At 45.0% G+C, this 18,618-nt stretch overlaps 1 protein-coding gene across 4 annotated transcripts in view; it reads right to left on the reverse strand.

The window, feature by feature from the left end:
• Positions 1 to 1,040: 1,040 nt before the first annotated feature.
• The window catches only part of LOC135401705 (protein phosphatase 1 regulatory subunit 12B-like), a 44,211-nt gene continuing 26,633 nt past the window's right edge, over positions 1,041 to 18,618 (reverse strand). Inside the window, exons 16-21 of one of the 4 annotated variants that reach the window (XM_064634238.1) lie at positions 15,196 to 15,342; positions 14,624 to 14,728; positions 12,403 to 12,438; positions 10,018 to 10,068; positions 8,656 to 8,742; positions 3,093 to 3,181 (exon numbers count right to left, since the gene is read on the reverse strand). In XM_064634238.1, coding sequence (XP_064490308.1) covers positions 8,656 to 8,742; positions 10,018 to 10,068; positions 12,403 to 12,438; positions 14,624 to 14,728; positions 15,196 to 15,342 — 426 coding nt within the window. In that variant the 3' untranslated portion in view covers positions 3,093 to 3,181. Of the gene's footprint in view, positions 3,182 to 8,655; positions 8,743 to 10,017; positions 10,069 to 12,402; positions 12,439 to 14,623; positions 14,729 to 15,195; positions 15,343 to 18,618 lie in introns of all 4 variants that reach the window. The other 3 variants (XM_064634237.1, XM_064634240.1, XM_064634239.1) reach the window with 3 other exon arrangements.

Here is an 18,618-nt window from a genome sequence, read left to right on the forward strand (position 1 = left end):
AGTTGGTGGCGGAGTTTTAAAAAAATGCCGGAAAAAAGAGAAACGGCCTTGTACTGAAAATGTGCGCTCACTTCTCAAAATAAATGAATAAGCAATTCATCACTCTAAGATGTCCTGTTTTGCTCCTAAAACCCTACTGAGGGTGTTTTTGGGAGACTTCCTGAGGACCTTCTGAGGATGGCCCGAGGCGTTGCATTTTAACGCTTTTCGGACAAACTGAGGACCATACGGAGATGTCCGAGGGATGTTATTCCTGTCCTAGGGGAACATCCCATTGTGTTCTTGGGTACCCTTCTGTTGCGAGCGCACCGGGTCTTCCCCGGACGTCCGTAATACGGCAGCGAGATTGCGCTACTTCGTTTCTAGATAGGTAGCGAAAGTGGGAGAAAGATAACCCACAGTTGCTTTTGTGACACTATACACCAATCTAGGGAGAGAATAATTATGCCAAATTTCGGAAGACAGAAATATTTCGTTCTTATGGAAGACATAACTGGTCCCCTCGACCTCTGCTCCTCTGGAAGGGGCGTTCGCCCCCCACCCCCTTAAATCCGCCGCTGGGTTATTCCCACAAGTGCGCAGAAAAACCCAGGACTAACTATCCCAGGATGCGCTGAAAAACTCAGGAACACTCTTAAAAATGAACTTCACCGCATAGCACGCTCCTAGCCAACCATTATCTCGAATGATATCGTTATCTGCCCTGATTTGTTGAAAACAGGGGGCGTACGCCATTTCTGTGACACTTATGCTGTTCATAATTGTCACAGAAAAGGCGTACGCCCCCTGTTTTCAACAAATCATAGCAGATAACGATATCATTCGAGATAATGGTTGGCTAGGAGCGTGCTATGCGGTGAAGTTCATTTTTAAGAGTGAAGATTTGATCCCGCAACCTTCGTCTTCAGCATCTCGTGAGCCACCGACCGAAACGTATCCACTTGGTCGCAGCACTCGCTGCTGTGGCGCAAGAAGCCTGCAACAGTCGCGACACTAGTGCAGGACTTGAAACATTCGCGACAAACAACAGTGAACACAAAGCGACAAAAATTATCTTTTATTACAAGCACACGAGTGAACTCTGGCATGCTAATGCACACACACTGTTTCTCAACAGCCACTGAGTATAGCAACAAAGAAGAAACTATATGTAGACCATCCATAAATAAATATATTACGACCACATAAAACTTTCTCTGCCATATCATTTGCTCAACGTTTCTTCTCCGAAGAGAACTGAAAGCAGAAATGAACGACAATTACAAACTCCAAAACTTTGCGTAATCTCTCGACAAGTACAACACACGTATTACCTCACGTACGTTTTTTTTTCCTTTCTTTTCTTCTTGTCGCTGGAAACTAGTTACAAGTATTCGTACTCTTGCTTACAGAGCAGGCCAAGGCACTCTATAAAAATGTATTCACAGTTCTGATATGTACAATGATGGTAGTATATTGTGCGCACTCCAAACGTGCGACACGGTTGTTCAACTGAGGCGGCTCGACAAGAACGCCTCCTCCTCCTCCGGGGTACTTGTATACGGAGCGTAATCAGGGAGTCAGGAAAAAAAAAGGCATCAGGCGTATAATCACTCACACTGACAAGGACATGCACACACACACATTCATTTGGCAAAGAGGACAGCTTTTCATACAACAGCTTCGTTCGCGATGCATTGTCGCGAGACGTAAAGAGTAGAAAATGAGGCTCTCTCTCCCACTTAAAAAAAAAAAAAAAAGAAAGAAAAATAATAAGTTTTGGATACATAAAGAAAAGGGCTGGACTGACTACATGGGTAGGAGAAAAGGAACTGTGTGACCTTTCGTCACTAACAGTGACCGGGCAAGTTACTGGCCCCACATGCTCGTAGAAAACATGCGACACGATCTATCTCCAACCCAACATCCAACTCTTAAGAGGTGAGCATTGTAGCTGGACACCCTCACAGCGCAGAGACCCTACGTGAGAGTTAAACGATAAAAAAAAAAAAAAAAAAAAAAAAGGCCCATCATTTAAGAGCGCGAGAATACCGATTTTCAGGACTAGATTCCATTGCAGCAGAGAGTCAAAAAAATTGCAATGAGGAGAAGGCCCCACGAAGACCTGCGTGGTAGACTGATATTTTATTCTGCAGCACACAGGAAAGCGAGGTGAAAAGTTTTATTTGCTCGTACTGCTTCCATGTACTATATGCCCTTTGCCCTCCAGTAAGTAAAATCATGAAACCATGTGCTGCAAAAGAAGGTTCCACATCGAATGCCCGTGCACACAAACGGCAGTTTCACCCACCTGCCCTGAGGAAACCCTAAAAGCACCGACACTATTCTAAGTCCCACAGTGGCCGAAAACCCTCGCTGAGAAACGGAGAGAGATTTCTTTTCTAAAATGACGGTAACACACTAAATTTAAAACTTAGCTAACATGCCAAAGCACGCAACAGGCCGTGTCATAAAACATTAAAACTTCCATCCAGCAAAGTGAAATGGATCGATATACGAGGTAACGGAAGTAAGGCTTCGAAGTGAGGCACATATTGTCCAAAAAGGCCTCCAGAGGCTGTTTCTTTTTCTGAAACTGCGGTAAAACCTGGCCTTCGAGAACTAGAGGCAAATACGCACAGGTTATTATGCTTCGTGGCTTTGCACCTTAAAAAAAAAAATAAAAAAAAAATCTTGGGCTACAGCTAGTCACAAAAACTCTCTACCATGCATCGAGTGCCGCAGACGTGCAGTACCTGTGGCTCTAAACTCAAAAGGCCTAAAACATCACAGAGAGGTCCCTTCGCGTTTCCTGCCTGTGTGCGGTTTGCAGCTGTCACCAAAAAAGTACGGGGGTAAGGATAAAGACGAGAAAATGAGGGCATTAAAAAACACAAATTTGTATGCCGTCAAGGACACCCGGGTTAAGGTGTAAAGTGACTTTTCAAGAGATGAGGCTCCCCCTTTGTCGGGAGCAAAGGCACTGATCAGGTCGGAAGACAACACGAGTATGGGGACGGCCGAGGTGACGATGAAGCAGTGTCCCTTGGAGGACGGCGAGGGGGGCTGGCGCAGACAAGAAAGGGCACCTCAGATGTTCGTGTGTGCGATGTCTTCATTTGGAAAGCTTGCTGATGACTCGGATGAGGGCCCCGTTTTCTTCTCGCAACCTCACGTTTTCCGTCTTCAACTGTTCCAGCACCTGCCCAGAATACACATTGGAACGTTGTTAAGTGGTCGCGTTCATTGCGACGAGAGTTCACCGTGCGGGGTAACGCGTGCGTGGTCGTCTCCCGTGTTTGCGGCGCTGGCAGAATGTTAACGACGACTTTGGATAATCAGAATTCAGGACGCGAATGACGGGTTCCAATGTTGAAATTTGGACGTTTGCTATCGGGTCACTGCCCTATGTATCGCACTCTTGATTTGCTTAAAATGCCTGCAGAGCGACCATTGGACAATGGAAGGGGTTTACCTAAACTACCACACTCACCATATTTTTGTTACAGCTTCAATTTTTGTCATGTACTCCAATATTTCTGTTTCTGATACCAACCTTTCAATCCCGGTCATGAAATGGCTGTTATGGTGCTGCACGTAGACACCCCTGAGCAGCTCTGTCAACACCCTCTTTTGCATATAAGCGGTACTTTGGTGTCACATGTACATCCGACACCAGTAATTTTCCTTCGGCGACATCTACACATCCTCTAGGAGTTAGGAATCTCTAAAGAAACATGCCTTTACCCCGAGTCCAGCAACTTCAGATGGGAAATACTATGAATATAATATTTTAAGGTTACTTGATCTGTATGATTGTCACCCTATTTATTTTTGCAAAAATATTTCTAAGTCTTTGATCCTCGTAAATTTAAATCGCAAAACTACGTTTTGTAGCAGAAAGTTAACGAGTTACTTTTGGGAGTATTTAACACTCTATCGTATTTAGTACTCTACTCAGTTACTTTTTTTCCGCAGTTCTCGGTAGCTGAACTTAAGTACTTTTTGCGAGTATCTTGTACAAGCAGAGTTAGTATCTTGTATCATGTCCAATGAGAACAGCCTAGTGTTTTGCAAAGTGTTCTGCAACATAGGTGGGGAAGTTACTTTTATTTTGTAGTGCACTACCGTTACTCACTACTTTTTCGAAAAGTAACGCGTTACGTTATTCGTTACTGTTGCGGTAGTAGGTAACGCGTTACTAACGCCGTTACTTCTGATAAGTAATGCCGTTACTTTTGCATTACTTCACCAGTTGTCCTTATAATATGTACCATTTTTGGTTGAGTCACATAAGTGCATTCCGCAAATCAATACAAGCAATGTTGGGCACAAACAAGGGTCACGCATGAACACAACTTACATGTACGATTTATTGCAACGCAGAAGTAGTTGATGTTCAAAATTTTTATCGGTGAGCTTCGCCCGTTGGGCTGAGAGGACGCCTAATGACCAGTGAGTGCTCCTTGTCAAGGTTGATAGAGACGGTGACCTTTTATCTCATACAGTACAAATCCAAACAGCCAATTACTTGGTACTTTGTTACTTGTTCAGAGGGTGGAGGCTATTTTTCTGCCGCTTTTGCCCCATTCGTCCGAAAAATACTAGAGGGAGTGAAAAACAGAGGTGGTAAACAAAGGTGACACCTCAACCAGGGTAGGTCAACAACCCTTCTTATGCATTCTTTGTGGGTGTCGATGTGACCTTCTTGTCATTGTTGAAGATGAATAGAAAAAATCGTGGATTTTCCCGGATTCTGCAGGCACGGTCCTCGCTCAAGCTTTCAAGTTCCCGAACACGCAGTAACGCATAACGCCGTTGCGCGTTAGTTGTTAAAAATGTAATGACGTTACGTTACTCATTACTTTTCTCCCAAATGTAATGCGTTACCATATTTCACTACTCGAATGTAACGCGTTACCGGTAACGCACTACTTTGTAACGCGTTACTCCCCACCTATGTTCTGCAAGGTGGGCTCCTTTAGACATTCTAGATACTACACCTGGGACTGCAAGCACAGCGTCAGAGCTTATCCCATCCCAAGCTCAAATGCAAGGTACCAGAAGTGTTCTTGCTAGATGCATTGGCGCCATTTTTTGTAAGAACAATCCCATTCTCGCCAATCATTCACAACACCCCATGAGACGCATTACAAAAGCACATCGGTGCTACAAAGATGTGCAAAGTCTCGCGCGTACATTTTAGCTTTTGTGAGATATCACCGCTTTATGCTATGCTAGTTGAAACTCCCTTACAGAGGTTCACGTGACTCTTACGGTACAACACGGGTGCAATGTATCATGGATGCTCATGCCATTGTTGTTGAGAAGACAGCAGGTAGCAGCTAACAAATTTTCTCCTCAGAAGAAAAAGGTGAAAAAGGGAGAAAAGCTTCTCACGTGCTTCCATATTACAATTGTCACCTGTCAGGAGTACAGACACACGAGTTACCTCTCTTTATCTCTTCTACAGTTGAAGGCACTGAATCTAAACAGGGTAATAAAAAAAAAACGATATCTCGATGATAAGTAGCCCTAGAGACAGAGACAAACGCACAGATTCACACATCATCGTGCCAAAAAGTACTCAGTACTCAAGGAGCACTCATACAGTGGCAGTTGCAAGTCCTACTGATCTTTTAACGCGCATGACCATCTCATTTGGAAATTTTGCAAGTCATGCAACATTATACCACAGGGTTATAGCAGCAGGCAATACGAACCAGGGAAAGGAAACAGAAACGGTATACTACTGAAATCGGAGCTCGTAACCAGAACAGAAACGCATACCGAGGCCCTCCATTACCAGAAACAGAAATCTGAACAAAAATGATAGATAGTATTGAATTTGGATAACAGCTACTATTACTGTTATGTGATGACATGAGTAATTCTCTCTCTCTCTTTGTTTTCCTGAGGACTCTATTCCTTACATGAAGACACGTTACAAATAGATTTTGAGAATCCCTGGAGAAGTGCTGATCTCACCGAAGCAAAATTATTTGTGCAGAGTATATTCAGGACTTCAGGGCACTACTTAGGCAAAGTGGGTGCTGACAGACCTCAAAGGGACAGTTTAGATCCGTTCAATGCTACTGACGATTGAACGTTACAATCATATTTGACCGTATGTTACATGTAGATGCCACATGCAAAATTTTGTTAAGCAGAAGTCATACTCTTGGACAACAGGGCACCGTGAAACCCGCGTATAACGATATTGACGGTAATCGCGAATTCCATCCTTATACGGGGTACATCGTTAAACGAGGGCTGACCTAAATAGCGCGTCCCCGAAAAGTCGAGCGCCACCCCGCGTGTAGCAAAAGAAAATGAAACAGATGCTAAAAAAACGCGAAGCTGTGTGACATCGCAGTGGCTTGGGAAAACAGCGATCAGAACTCGTGGAGGGAACCAGACAACATAGCAGGACAACTTCTGGCAACACTATCACGTCACCATTCCGCAAGTCGGCTTCATCTAACGCCTGTGTGCTCTAGGAGAAGCTCGCTTTAGAACACTGTCGCGCGACTCGCGGGTGGAAAACACGTGCTAGGCCTTTTGAATCATCTCGCGAATTTGAGCAGCATTGGCCAAATACGGAGACACAAAAGCATTACCACCTACCTCTTTCACTGACAGTATTGGAAAATGAACAGTCGCTGTCTATTTTCTTGCCCCAATTTTTATTTTGGTTTAATTCTTTTGATGTGAATTTCGAATGATACGAACTTTTTTCGCTACCCCGTGAGATTCGTAGCATCGATACTCTACTGTATCTTATCGCGGCGAAAATCGCCGCGTGATTACGCGTACGGGACAGTGTCCAAATTCGTTATACGAATACCCGGAACCGCGGTCTCCATCGCTATACGCGGGTCGTTTCCCCATAGAACCAATGTATATTTTGACGGTAAAATCATGAACCATCGTTTTACGAGGGATATCGTTATCCGCGGGTTTTACTGTAAATAAACAGCATGTTCACATTCACTTTCGGATTCACTATGACTTGGGATTTCTTTGAGATACGGTAAACCATAATGAGCAAGTTTTGTCTCAAATCAGTGGCTTGACCGCTTCAAAGAACGGAAAAAGTATGCAGCTAACGGCGATGTCACAGTACCAAAAGCGTCAACTAAAAAATTATACATTATCGGCTGTAAAACCAATTGAAATAGAGTCCAGCCAGTTTATTGTGATCTTCGATTATAACAATAACTCTGAGATTACAATCAGACTGCTGGTTCCCGTCAGCTCATGTAAACAACACTTCGATATAGTAATTGTCGAGAAGGCGTTTGCTCACGTAGAGCGATCAGAATTTACCGGGGTACGGTAAAACATGCGAAAATCGAGATTCCGTTTTCTTTTTTCATTGAAAACAAATCGGGGGGCCATTTTCGAGAGCCTTTCGAGTTGGCAGTTGCATTGCGTGTCGCCACTCAAACACATGTCGACAATGACCCGTGGACGAGGCGCGTTCTAAATGGCAATGCAGTTCCATAGTGAGAATGATTATGAAAACACTGGATAACGGCACTGGTACATACAAGATAGAGCATCTAATATGTAGGACAGCAGCTCACCACCACTCACTTCTGCCTTCCAGCCAATATGATACATGTTCAAGACACTACTCACTTTAGAGACCTTTTCTTGCTAATTACTTGAGCTGTTATTACTTCGAAATATCCTTTATTATGTCCTCTTGCCCAGTTACTGCAATGCTGTTGGTGTTGTTGAAGTGTTAAGTTTATTATCTTTGTAATGCCCAACCCCTCTATAACGCTCTGCTTGCGGGCCCTGAGGGTACTTCCAAATAAATAAATAAGTAAATAAATAAATACCAGTACGCTCGAGCTATCTATGACCCTTCAGCACAACTGCTCAGGCATGCACACACTACTGCTATCTACTGCTATCAGTTCCCAAGAATCTCGTCTGGAAGGAGGCGCAGAGACGGCATATCCACACCTCTTTTCATCCAAAGGTTCTTAACTAAAACCCCCGTATGTGGCACTAAAGCTCCAATGGGAGTTTGGCATTGTCTGTATCCAGTCTTTGTTCTGGTTCGAAAGCTTGCACTATAAATAGAATGCTAAACTCTTACACTGTTTTGCAGACATACTTCCTAATTATGTCACGTCGATTTGCGATGAGCCTTCGTTTAGTTTAGATGGTCGCTCGACGCTCAACAGGTGATCAACAAACGAACAACCAAACAAATAAACACAGAGTTATCCAAAACGTACAACACGCCTGTGGTAGCGAGCTCGTTTCGAAAAACGAACCACAACATTGGCTCGTGCACAGCCATAGTGTGGTACGTACTGCATTACCACACACTTTAGTTCCACTCTGAGATTATTCTGTAGCAAGAACATGCATAAACACTCGCAGTGAGTAAACTCGTTATTTTTACTAACACAGACAGTCCGGGTAGTTGGCGATTTAGGACGACGAACCCGTAGAAACAACAAAACAGGACAACTGCTCTTCGTTATTTTTTCCAGCACATGCCCGAATCTCAGTATAAACCGAACCTACATACAACACCCTTCGTGTGAAGTGTAAGTGTTTAATCTCTTACATGTAAAGCAGCCACGTGGTCTGTTAGTGTCATACCGAAGAAAATTCATGCTGGCAGGCCGAAGAAACTGTTTGCTGCTTTACCTATTTAGACAGATTGGACACCACACGAGTTAGGGCGCGGTTTTCTGCCCGTAACTTCGCATTCTCAGACCTAAGTTGGGCCAGGCACTGGAAATAAAATGGTTGGTGACACTTCCGTTTTTCTTTTTTCTTCTTTTTTTTGTGGTACACCCTCTAGAACGTACGTAGCTGATTCCATTCATTTTATAACAGCAGCATTAGGATTCCACAAATTGTAGAACAGCGAAAGGGACCATGTGTTGCAGATATATTGGACTGTCATAATGGGTATAGATAACACAGCAAGTGCAGAAACCACCTCAATGTTTCACCTGGCAACAACCCAACAAAGTGGCTGCGCTGTTTCTGAGAAAGTTGCGTCATGTATCGCACAAAACAAATTAAATACGTACAACAATAGGAACAATACCGTGCAGCACAAACTCCAATATGCACTAAACGTTCTACAAATGCACAAGCAGAAATGGAATCTCTAAGTGAGGAGAGAAGAACTGAATGGCCGTAGTAACATTAACGTTCTGAGGACAGCAATGGGATATTCATTCAACAGTCATACCGTGTTGTAAGTGGGCATTTGGTGGTCACTCAAAGGCATTGCTGAGACGTGTGCATCCCCCATAATGCATCCCATGCACTCCCTCATAAGCCACAAGCGAGACGGTCTAAAATATGTATGTAACCACACTAAACAATGCAGTGCAGCAGAGTAAGTTAGGGCAAGCAAAATACTTCCCTCCAATGTAACAAAAACTTGAAGCTCAGCAACGTGACTGGGCCAGCAACAAAGCATACATATATTTTGCATTGTCATACTCCAAAAGTTGCTTTGAAATCTACGAGTCACACACAAAAAGGCATTAAATAACTGAAAAGTGCCAGCTGCACACAAACACTGCTCAATGCAGCAACAGGGAAACGAGTATGAAAGTAGTCTCTGAGCAAAGCATTGCTCACATGCATTGTGCATGTCACAATGACCTGCCCTTAGTCATCCTAGCAGGGCTGTACGCGAGCGGCAGTACAGCCAGGGCAGCCTTCTAACACATTAGGATGTATTAAGCTCCAGCTTAAGCTCCGTTCTGCTCCAGTATAATTTATTATCCTAACCACAGCAGGCTGTCATGTCTAGCATGGCAGTGCACATGCACTGCTACTGCACCGCACGTGTAATTATCGAGCAGCGCAACAAAAACAAATGGCAGCACGTGAGAAGCTCGAAATATGCGCTACGCACGAAGTATGCTATGTGCTGTTACTTGTAAGCTAACAAACAACAACAACAAATAAAAGGTACGGGAGAGTCGAGAGATTAGTCAATTTGGGCCAAGTCAAGATATAAATAGCGAGGTAGTTCCCACCCACCTTGAGCTCTTCCTCCATTTCCGACATTTTCCTCTCCATTGCACGTCGTTCCTAGAAGTGGTAAGAAATATCCCGACAATGATGACAAGAAATAGCGAAAAGAAAGCACACTTCTAGACTCGGCTATATTTTCTGCCTGGTATGTGATGCCTTTCTATCTGGCCCCGATACTTCTTTCTTTCGATATTTCTGGGACACCCCATGTGCAACACCATCTCTATTCTAGACAAAGAATTGCCTGCTCGATGCGTGTTCTCATGTTCGCTACATGGACATGGTGTCGTCTGCTTCAGCCAAGATGATATTTCAAATATGAAAAGCCAGTGGCTACGAGTGGCCAGAGGAGTTTTGTTCCCGTGGGTATACAGCTGCTAAAGTCGGGTTGTGACCGGAGGAAGTCCCGCGTCCGTTATATATTCGCGTAATTATATCGCTGCTGATATCGAGACTTCATCTATTGTTTAGTCAAGAAGGCATCGGCTGTTGCTCTTCTGTTGCTGTAGTTCTTCATTAGTGTCCCTACTACGGCAGTGGTAGTTTGGTTTGGAGTCCACTTTGAATACAGGTACAGTGCTGGACAAAAGGTTCATGGAACCAGGGATCGGAACCAGTATTTTTTTTTCGGTCCGGTTCGGGTTTAGCTCCACTGAAAATTATCGGCTTGAACTGGTTCAGGTATGGCTCAGGGAGAACACCCCATCCCCGTGCACACACACAGACAAAAAGAAAATTGGTCAGTGGTCGGCACATTTACAGGGATCGGAACAGTTACCTTTTTTCGGTCCCGGTTTCACCGGTTCATGGCCAGTAATTTTGCTACATGACAGCGAGCTTATGCTCACCGTACACGGTTCTAGGAGAAAGGTGTGAGATAACCGTTTCAGGTGAGTAAAAAAAAGGTCGGTCGGCAGTACAATGACTTCACCTCTGAACCAATTCCCGAACCGGTAATCGTATGAATTTTTTCCGGTTCAGTTCCGGTTCGGTTCGGGACAAGCAAAAAAATTGTTCGGGTTTGGTTTGGTTTGGGTTCAGTTCCGGTTCTGATCCCTGCATGGAACCCACTCCGGCACATTCCTTCCTTAGAGTGACATGCTAGCAGTGAATGGGACCACACGGACATGTTCCTATTTAACCCAGTCACCTGTTTGTAGGTACATACGAGGGAAGCAAGGGGTACGTACACGGAAGGGAATGCAACGGAGCATGTCCTGCGAACTTTTGTCCACTGCACTGTACATTTGATGTCATGTGCGCACAAACATATCATACACAAAATAAAACACCTCACGAATTTTTTAAGCAGGTGACCCTGATTTCACGATGAATCTCATATAGAGTTAATTAATCTCTGAACATTTCGAGCGAATCTCAATACGTCTCACGTGTGTTGGTGCAGTCAAGACACAGCACTGCACTGTGATGACAGGAACCCTGTACACTATTATATTAAAGGGACTATGAAATAATTTTTGTTACCATTTTTGTTCCTGGACACACCACCAGAGTTTTATGTTCAGTGTGCAAACAGTTTTCCCGCGAGATAGTTCAACCGATAATTCATTCTGAACCTATGGGGAGCTGATTCACCTGGCGACACACCACGACAAGTGGTAGCGGATGTACCACGCGGAGAAACTCGGACGCTATTACATCACCGCTCACCAAACGGCATGCCCGTGGTTGGCAGACACCGCTTCATCCGAGTTGCGTACGAGCTCAACGCAGGGATGCCTCTTGCACCACGCGTGTCGAGAAGCGTGAGGAGGAACACAAAGAGGGAGGAGGAAAATGAAGGAGAGGTCGAGAGGAGAGGAGACTGTTTAAAAAACACTGCACGCGGTTAGAAAAAAAAAAAGGAGCACTTTGACCGGGCAAAAATTTGTGACGCACAGGTTTCTCATCTGGAAGATCAGTTTTCAGCAAAAGGTTTTATCGGGTGTTCGAGAAATTTCATAGTCCCTTTAAGAACCCTGTGTGCGATTAACAATCCTGGGTTGTTGATATGTCATTAAAACTCCATCATCATCATCATCATCATCACATTTAGCAAGGTTTAGGCAAGGCGTGCTTATAGACAATGAACCTTTCACCTTCCAACCAGGTGTTTAGGACTGCCAGACACAAGAGGCAAGCTGAGCAAGCCTGCTGCAGGGTTTGGATGGAAGGGGCGGGGAGGGGCGGGGAGGGGGGGGGTAAAGGATCATTCACTCGCTTTTTGCAGTATTTATTTTCACGTACGCTAGGGTTGACCAGGGCCAGTGGTCGGCACACATTTCACGCCCCTGGCGCCCGTTGAAGCAGGGAACGTGGGCAGGAAAGGCAGTCGCGCAACAAACACACGGGATGATGCGGAATAAAAGCAGATGAGGAATCAGTACCCACCCTCTTTTCTGTGTCGCTCAACGAATTCCGATTATTCTGAAAGTAGATGAGAGTGACTTTGAGCTGTTTGAAAAAAGTACTCATGGAAGGGTTGCGCTACTTTAAGCGCGACCCGCATGGAGCAATTTTGCTCGCGATTTGCGCGGCACAGTTTTGACGCACGCACTCAAATTTTTTCGCGGTATATCCGTTATCAAAGAGACCTTAAAAAAATTAAAAAACTAAGATGCTTGGCGTCGCAACTGTGCTGGAAGTTGGGAGGGACCTTCGACAATGAGATCTGGTGGAGTGATCGCAAGAAATTCCGTCTTGTCAGGTAGGGAAGCCTCACGTGCGTGCCGGAGATTATTGATGGATGCATATACAGGGTGTTTCATAAAAAGTGAGGTAAAGGTGAAAAAAAAGAAAGAAAGAAAGAAAAGGTTCATCACACACCAAAAAGACTGACGGCATTCTTACTAGTGGTGTGAGGACACTCAAACTATTTTTGTAATTAATTAATTAAGTGAAATAAATTAGTTTTTAATTATAAGGGTTAGAACCAAAACATCCCTATAATTAAAAACTGACTAATTTCACTAAAAATTAATTACAAAACGAAAAAGACTGAGTATCCTGACACCAACGGGAACACAATGTGGTCCATCTTTTTTGTATGACATGAACATTTTTTTTGAAGCTTTAGCTCATTTTTTGTGAAAAACCCTGTATGAAGAAAAACATGCCAGTTCTTGGCTGGCAATTGCGTTCCCTGTTCTTCTGCGTAATTCTATTAACTCTATTCTCGTCGTAAAAAAAACAAGTGCTTTGGACGTCCGTTCTGACGACCACAGAAATGCTACCCGGAGACTCGATGTGGCTTAGTTCACAGTCTTGTACGCAAGAACATTAGCGTAGCTCATGGAGGCCGTAACAGCGAACCCCGAAATAAGTTTGCGTCGTCCCTAAGTGTGGTCTGCCTCGGCCAAATCTTGTTGTTTACGCCGAAATAAGTGACACGTTAACAGTCAACTGCAACTTCACTTTAAATGTGTATTTACTACTTTAGCGACTATCGTTATATCTTAAGATAAGTATAACATCGGTCCACGCAGACGACCCCCTGTGTTCCTGAGACGTCTCTCTCTCGTTGCACGCGGAAGTACCTTCGCCCACGTCGGTGACGAAGTCTGTCCCGTTTTTGTGTGCAGAAATCCCTCCATGCGGGTCAGCCTTTAGCACTAAAGAAAATACGCAAAATACCAAAAAGTGCAGATTTTGCGCACAAAAGCTCGCCTTTGGGCGATGTTTTCTTCTTCGGTGCCTCAAAATGTTCAGCTTATCTGAACTGGCTACGTAAAATAAATTCTAGGCTGGCAACACACTCACATAATGGGGGCTGGCAAAAGAAAAACTGTTACAAGTCCCTCTCATTGGGTCAGTTTTACGTGACTCGTGGTATGACGAACTTCGATACTACATTACAGGGTCGGCGTAACGGAACAGAGCACATCACATTAAAGAATGCTCGTTACGATTAACACCTCCCCACATGCAAGGTGAGTTTGTACACCCACAGGTTCTCTAACATATGCTGAAATCTCAGCAGGACGTCCTTCATGAAAGACAAACGTGTCTAAGCAATTGCTGATGTCTGGGTTTGAATCTGCAACCTTGAGGTCAGTAAGTACTACCAACGGAACCTAGTCGTTAGCTAACTACTGTTACGAGCAGTAATGGAATCGTTATTTGTTATCCCATTGGTGGTCAGCAATGCTCTGCAATTTCCTCTACCTACCACTTTTTTGTCTAAATCCAAGACACACACACACACACACAAAAAGTTTAAATTTCAGAAGAGGACAGCCAGCAATGCGATTATCATCCTTTTGCTAAAAAAAAATGTACGAATACGTATATATACGTATAATTTTTAAGCTGGCCTCACATTGCAAGGAGGACAACCACCTACAGCGTGGAACTGCAAATATACGCAACTTTCTGGTTCTTAGAAACACAGTCATAACTGGCATTTTGTTTCCGCAAAGTTCGTCATAACAAGAGCCTGTGAGAGCGTGACTGCTGTGGACAAAGACACAGCGTTCTATAGAGATCACTACTTTTCTAGCCGCTTATCGCTCTAATCGGGTTTTAGTCGTGGGTACCAGTGCTACAATAATGGCTGCAGCAGGCAACATGCAACTGGAAGGTTAAAAGCAACATTAGTGCTACACATCCGTACTTGGAGAGCCTTCTCGAGCTGACGCTTTGTGCTGTCCAGTTCGTCTTCTGTCTTGATGAGTTTTGTTTTAAGCCTTTCGTGGGATTCCTTCAGGTCTTCGTACAACTGGAACAGAAACAGGGGTGGGGGGAAGGAAGCTGTAAATTTTGCTTAAAACTATTTTTTAAATTCAAAGACTATCAAACTGTAAATAATCGATTATCTCTCTCCCAAAAAAAAAAAGCAGAAACAGGAACATTTCTTGTTGAGGGTATGCCGAATTCCCTCTCTGGAAAAACGACAAAACATCACTCCCTAAGAACCAATGAGGGCACAGCCTCGAGAAAGGGAATGCAACGGCGTCTGGATGGGCGCCGTTCTCCTCCGAGCGCCACTCTCTTACCCCTCCTGATAGGGAGCGATGTCACGCAGCGGGAGCCGCCACAGAAGCGGAAACGGAGCTGATCATTAAAATTTGTTTATTTAGTATCCGAGCAGATTGTCAGCCGATGCCAAACACAGCGGTATCGGTTTCATAGGTAGGTTTCCGTACGCGACCGTCCCTTTAAGTCACTCGGGTGATGCAAACTTACCTTCTTGTAGTCTAGCTCTGACTCGGACACCAAGCTGCCCGTGCTTGTTGAAAGCCTATCGCTTTGCCGAGATTCTGACTCTGACTTGAGGCTGTCTGCGATAGAGCCTGTCGACCCACTTCTTCCACGCAGGGGGTCCGTAGGGGCCTGCAGGTGTTAATGGGAACAGTTCATGGTGCAGTCATTACGGTACGCCGCACAGTTAGACAGTCATTCACTTTGTGCACCCTGCAGCTTGATTTCGAACAGGTGCAGGAATGCTTGCCAGAAACATGACCATTTACCACAACCCACCTCACTCAGTGATTAGTGCACTACATACAGTCGAACCCTTTTATAACGATATTGACGAGAACGCAAAATCCGATCTTTATATCGGAGCTCCCGTTATACATGAACACTTTCGCGAAATCGCCAGTCTTGAACGTCAACGATGTAGAGCGGTACAAGTAGAACGCCGCTGAACATGCGCGTTTGTTGAGAGCACGAAAGCTTTTTTGTATACGCTAGGTTGACGCAGCAGTTTATGTCGAAAGCTTTTCCGGAGACAACGTAACCGCCGATACCACGTAAGCACCGCACTCTTGAGATCTATTATCGCGTCCACTGCTCGTCATACAGGGTCAGGTCTCCCCGGAACCGCAGACGACACCGCAGCACACAGCAAATCAGAAAAAGAAAAAAAAAAGAACGAAAAAGAAAGAAAAGAAAGGAAAAAGAAAGGAAAAAGAAAGAAGAAAGAAAGAAAAAAGAAAGAAAAAAGAAAGGAAAAGAGAGAAAAGAAAGGAAAAAGAAAGGAAAAGAGAGAAAAGAAAGAAAAAAGAAAGGAAAGAAAACAACGAAAGAAAGAAAGAAATGTCGCGCTCTGCAACGGGCGGCCGGATCCCCGTGAGTTACGCGCGGCAAAACGTACCTCGTTCTCACTCAGAAGTTGCTCAGTGAAGTAAGTCTCTTCAAAATGCCTCCTTAATTTCTCTTCAATGAAAAAAAAAAAAAGAAAAGAAAAAGAAAATAGAATCTTGCTTCTCGATTCCTCGCGAGTTTTATCGGCCGCCGGGAGAAATCTAATCGCTCTACGCGAGCAAACGCTTTCGCGACGATCGCTATAGCGAGGTCGTGTTTACATGTATACTTCAATGGGTGACCTGATGGGAAACAGCAATTTCATCGTAATACCGGAGCTATCGTCAAATCGAAGATCGTAATAAACTTGCTCGACTGTACTTCGGTGGGTGTGACCTGACGGGAACCAGCAATGTGATCGCAAAAAAAATCGGAGTTATCGTTATGTCGAAGCTCGTATGAAACGGGCTCGACTTACAAGGTTTCCAGACTCGAGGGTAGCACCTAAGTAAATGAGATATCACTGTTGTCCCAAATATCAATACTGATATTATGCGGTGTATTAAACGAACTCCAACTTGGGCATAGACAAATGTTAGCAATTTCCTCGCGTATTTGACGCACCGTGACTTTGACGCGCGCGAGCTCAGGAGCCACCTGCGCACTGTAGAGGAGAAGGGTTGACTTACAAATGAGGTGAAAACAAGTCACGAGAAACGAACAAAACACTTGATTTTGATGATTATGATTAGGGTGCGATGGTAACACCGGCAAGACTGACTTCGGTATACGGTGCAACCGCCGGATATTTCTGTCAACAAAACCAAATACAATAGAGCTAAACTCATTCTCATTAACACCGCGGGTGCGCGCAGTACCATCGTTCATATCAGAAAAAATAAAAACAAAGATACTCGGCGGGAACTCGGTCTCTCCGATCTCGATCTCACTAAAAACTGCAACTACGCCTGTGCGTGAGTTCACATATTCTGTATATTGTCAACGATGTCAATTTACCCTAACCCAGACCACCTGACAATTCAATCGCACTAACCGGGTTCTCGCTACAACTATGGGCTAAGAAACTTTGTCAAACAGACAGCGTCACAGAAAGCAGGTTTCTGTGCTTGCCACGTCAATATAGACAGTCCAGTGACATTTAGTTTCTTATGTCTAACCGACGTTTTGTCAAACCGACCAAAAAAAACTCACACGAAGTGTCACAAGGCCTCCAGAAGCACGTCGTTCACCAGGAATGTAGCCAGTAGTTGCACTCGGTCTCGTGCCCAAATAACTACGTTCCGACTTCGGACTCGACTTTTGAGTCCGCGACGGTGACAACCTCGACGTCGAACCGTACGGCCTTGCCGTTCCCGGAGAGAGCGACCGGCTCAGTGCCGTCGGAGCAGACAGAGCACTGTACGGCGTTCCCAGACCCGACGAGTAACCGCCCGTTCCACGATACGAGGAACTAGAGCCAGCTCCGAGGCCGTACCTGTGACCGTACGGACCGTACGACATCGTGGTTGTTGAGGGGTCGACCACACGCAGACGACAGACGAAAAGCCCCCACGACGAGCACCAGACCAGCGTAATCTGATTTCCTACCAACTGTAAGATTTCATCACAAGTATCCACAAGCCAGCGTAGTTCAGAGTGACGAACGGTGTTGTATCCATCACCTAGGTGCTTCAAATATTCGCGATGCAGACCCGAGGCACCAACGCAGACGACTCCAGCAGGATCGCAGACGACATCCAAAGTGAAGAAAGCAGACGACACAGCAAGCACGCGCGCGCACCCTTCAGCTCTGTCAACGCTCCAAGGAACTTCAAAACGACCAACAACGCGCGGTTTCGAAAACTAGCTGGAACTTCTAGAATATCACCTTTCACAAGCGACTAGTCCAACTTCGTTTGCCAGAGGGCTCGGCGCGCGTAACGGTCGAGGACATTGTCACGTGGATTCTGCCCATGAGCCAACGGAAGCAATATGCGTACGAGTGACCGCGTATTCTTGGCACGCTAACCGTTCACAGAACGACAGCCCGCTGCTTCACCCGGGCCAGAAGGAACACGAGTGAAGGGAGATGGGAAACGGGCCAAGTTGGCACGAGAAGACATTCCCAGCTCTTTAGTCGCGATAAGAAATAAAGAAGGGGGTTCAGGCGCATAAATATACAGAGAGGGGGCACACAACAAAATGTGCGTGTTTGCTTTGATCGTCCTTCCCTTCCCAGTGGTCCAGAAGTGCGGCAACATGAACCGATATTGTGTTTGTTTGCATAACCAACACGGGAATGGGGGAAGTGAAGATGAGACAGGAAGAACGAGTCGAGATAATATTTTATGGCCAATGGAGAAAAAGAGAGATCAACCACGACTGACCAGCATTGCACGTGCCACTGAATGCTCGCACCTTCTATAGACAGCTACATTGTACTGTCTTCAGCTCCTTCCGGCTCTGTCATTAGTACCGCTAAAGAGGAACAAAAACCTGGCATTAAAACATCTGCCAGTGACACTACAAAGGCTACCGGCTTAACTCACCCCATATGTTGTAAGGCTGTGGGAGGAGGAC

Source organism: Ornithodoros turicata, chromosome 7, assembly GCF_037126465.1.
Source record: "Ornithodoros turicata isolate Travis chromosome 7, ASM3712646v1, whole genome shotgun sequence".
NCBI classification, from domain to species: Eukaryota; Metazoa; Arthropoda; class Arachnida; order Ixodida; family Argasidae; genus Ornithodoros; species Ornithodoros turicata.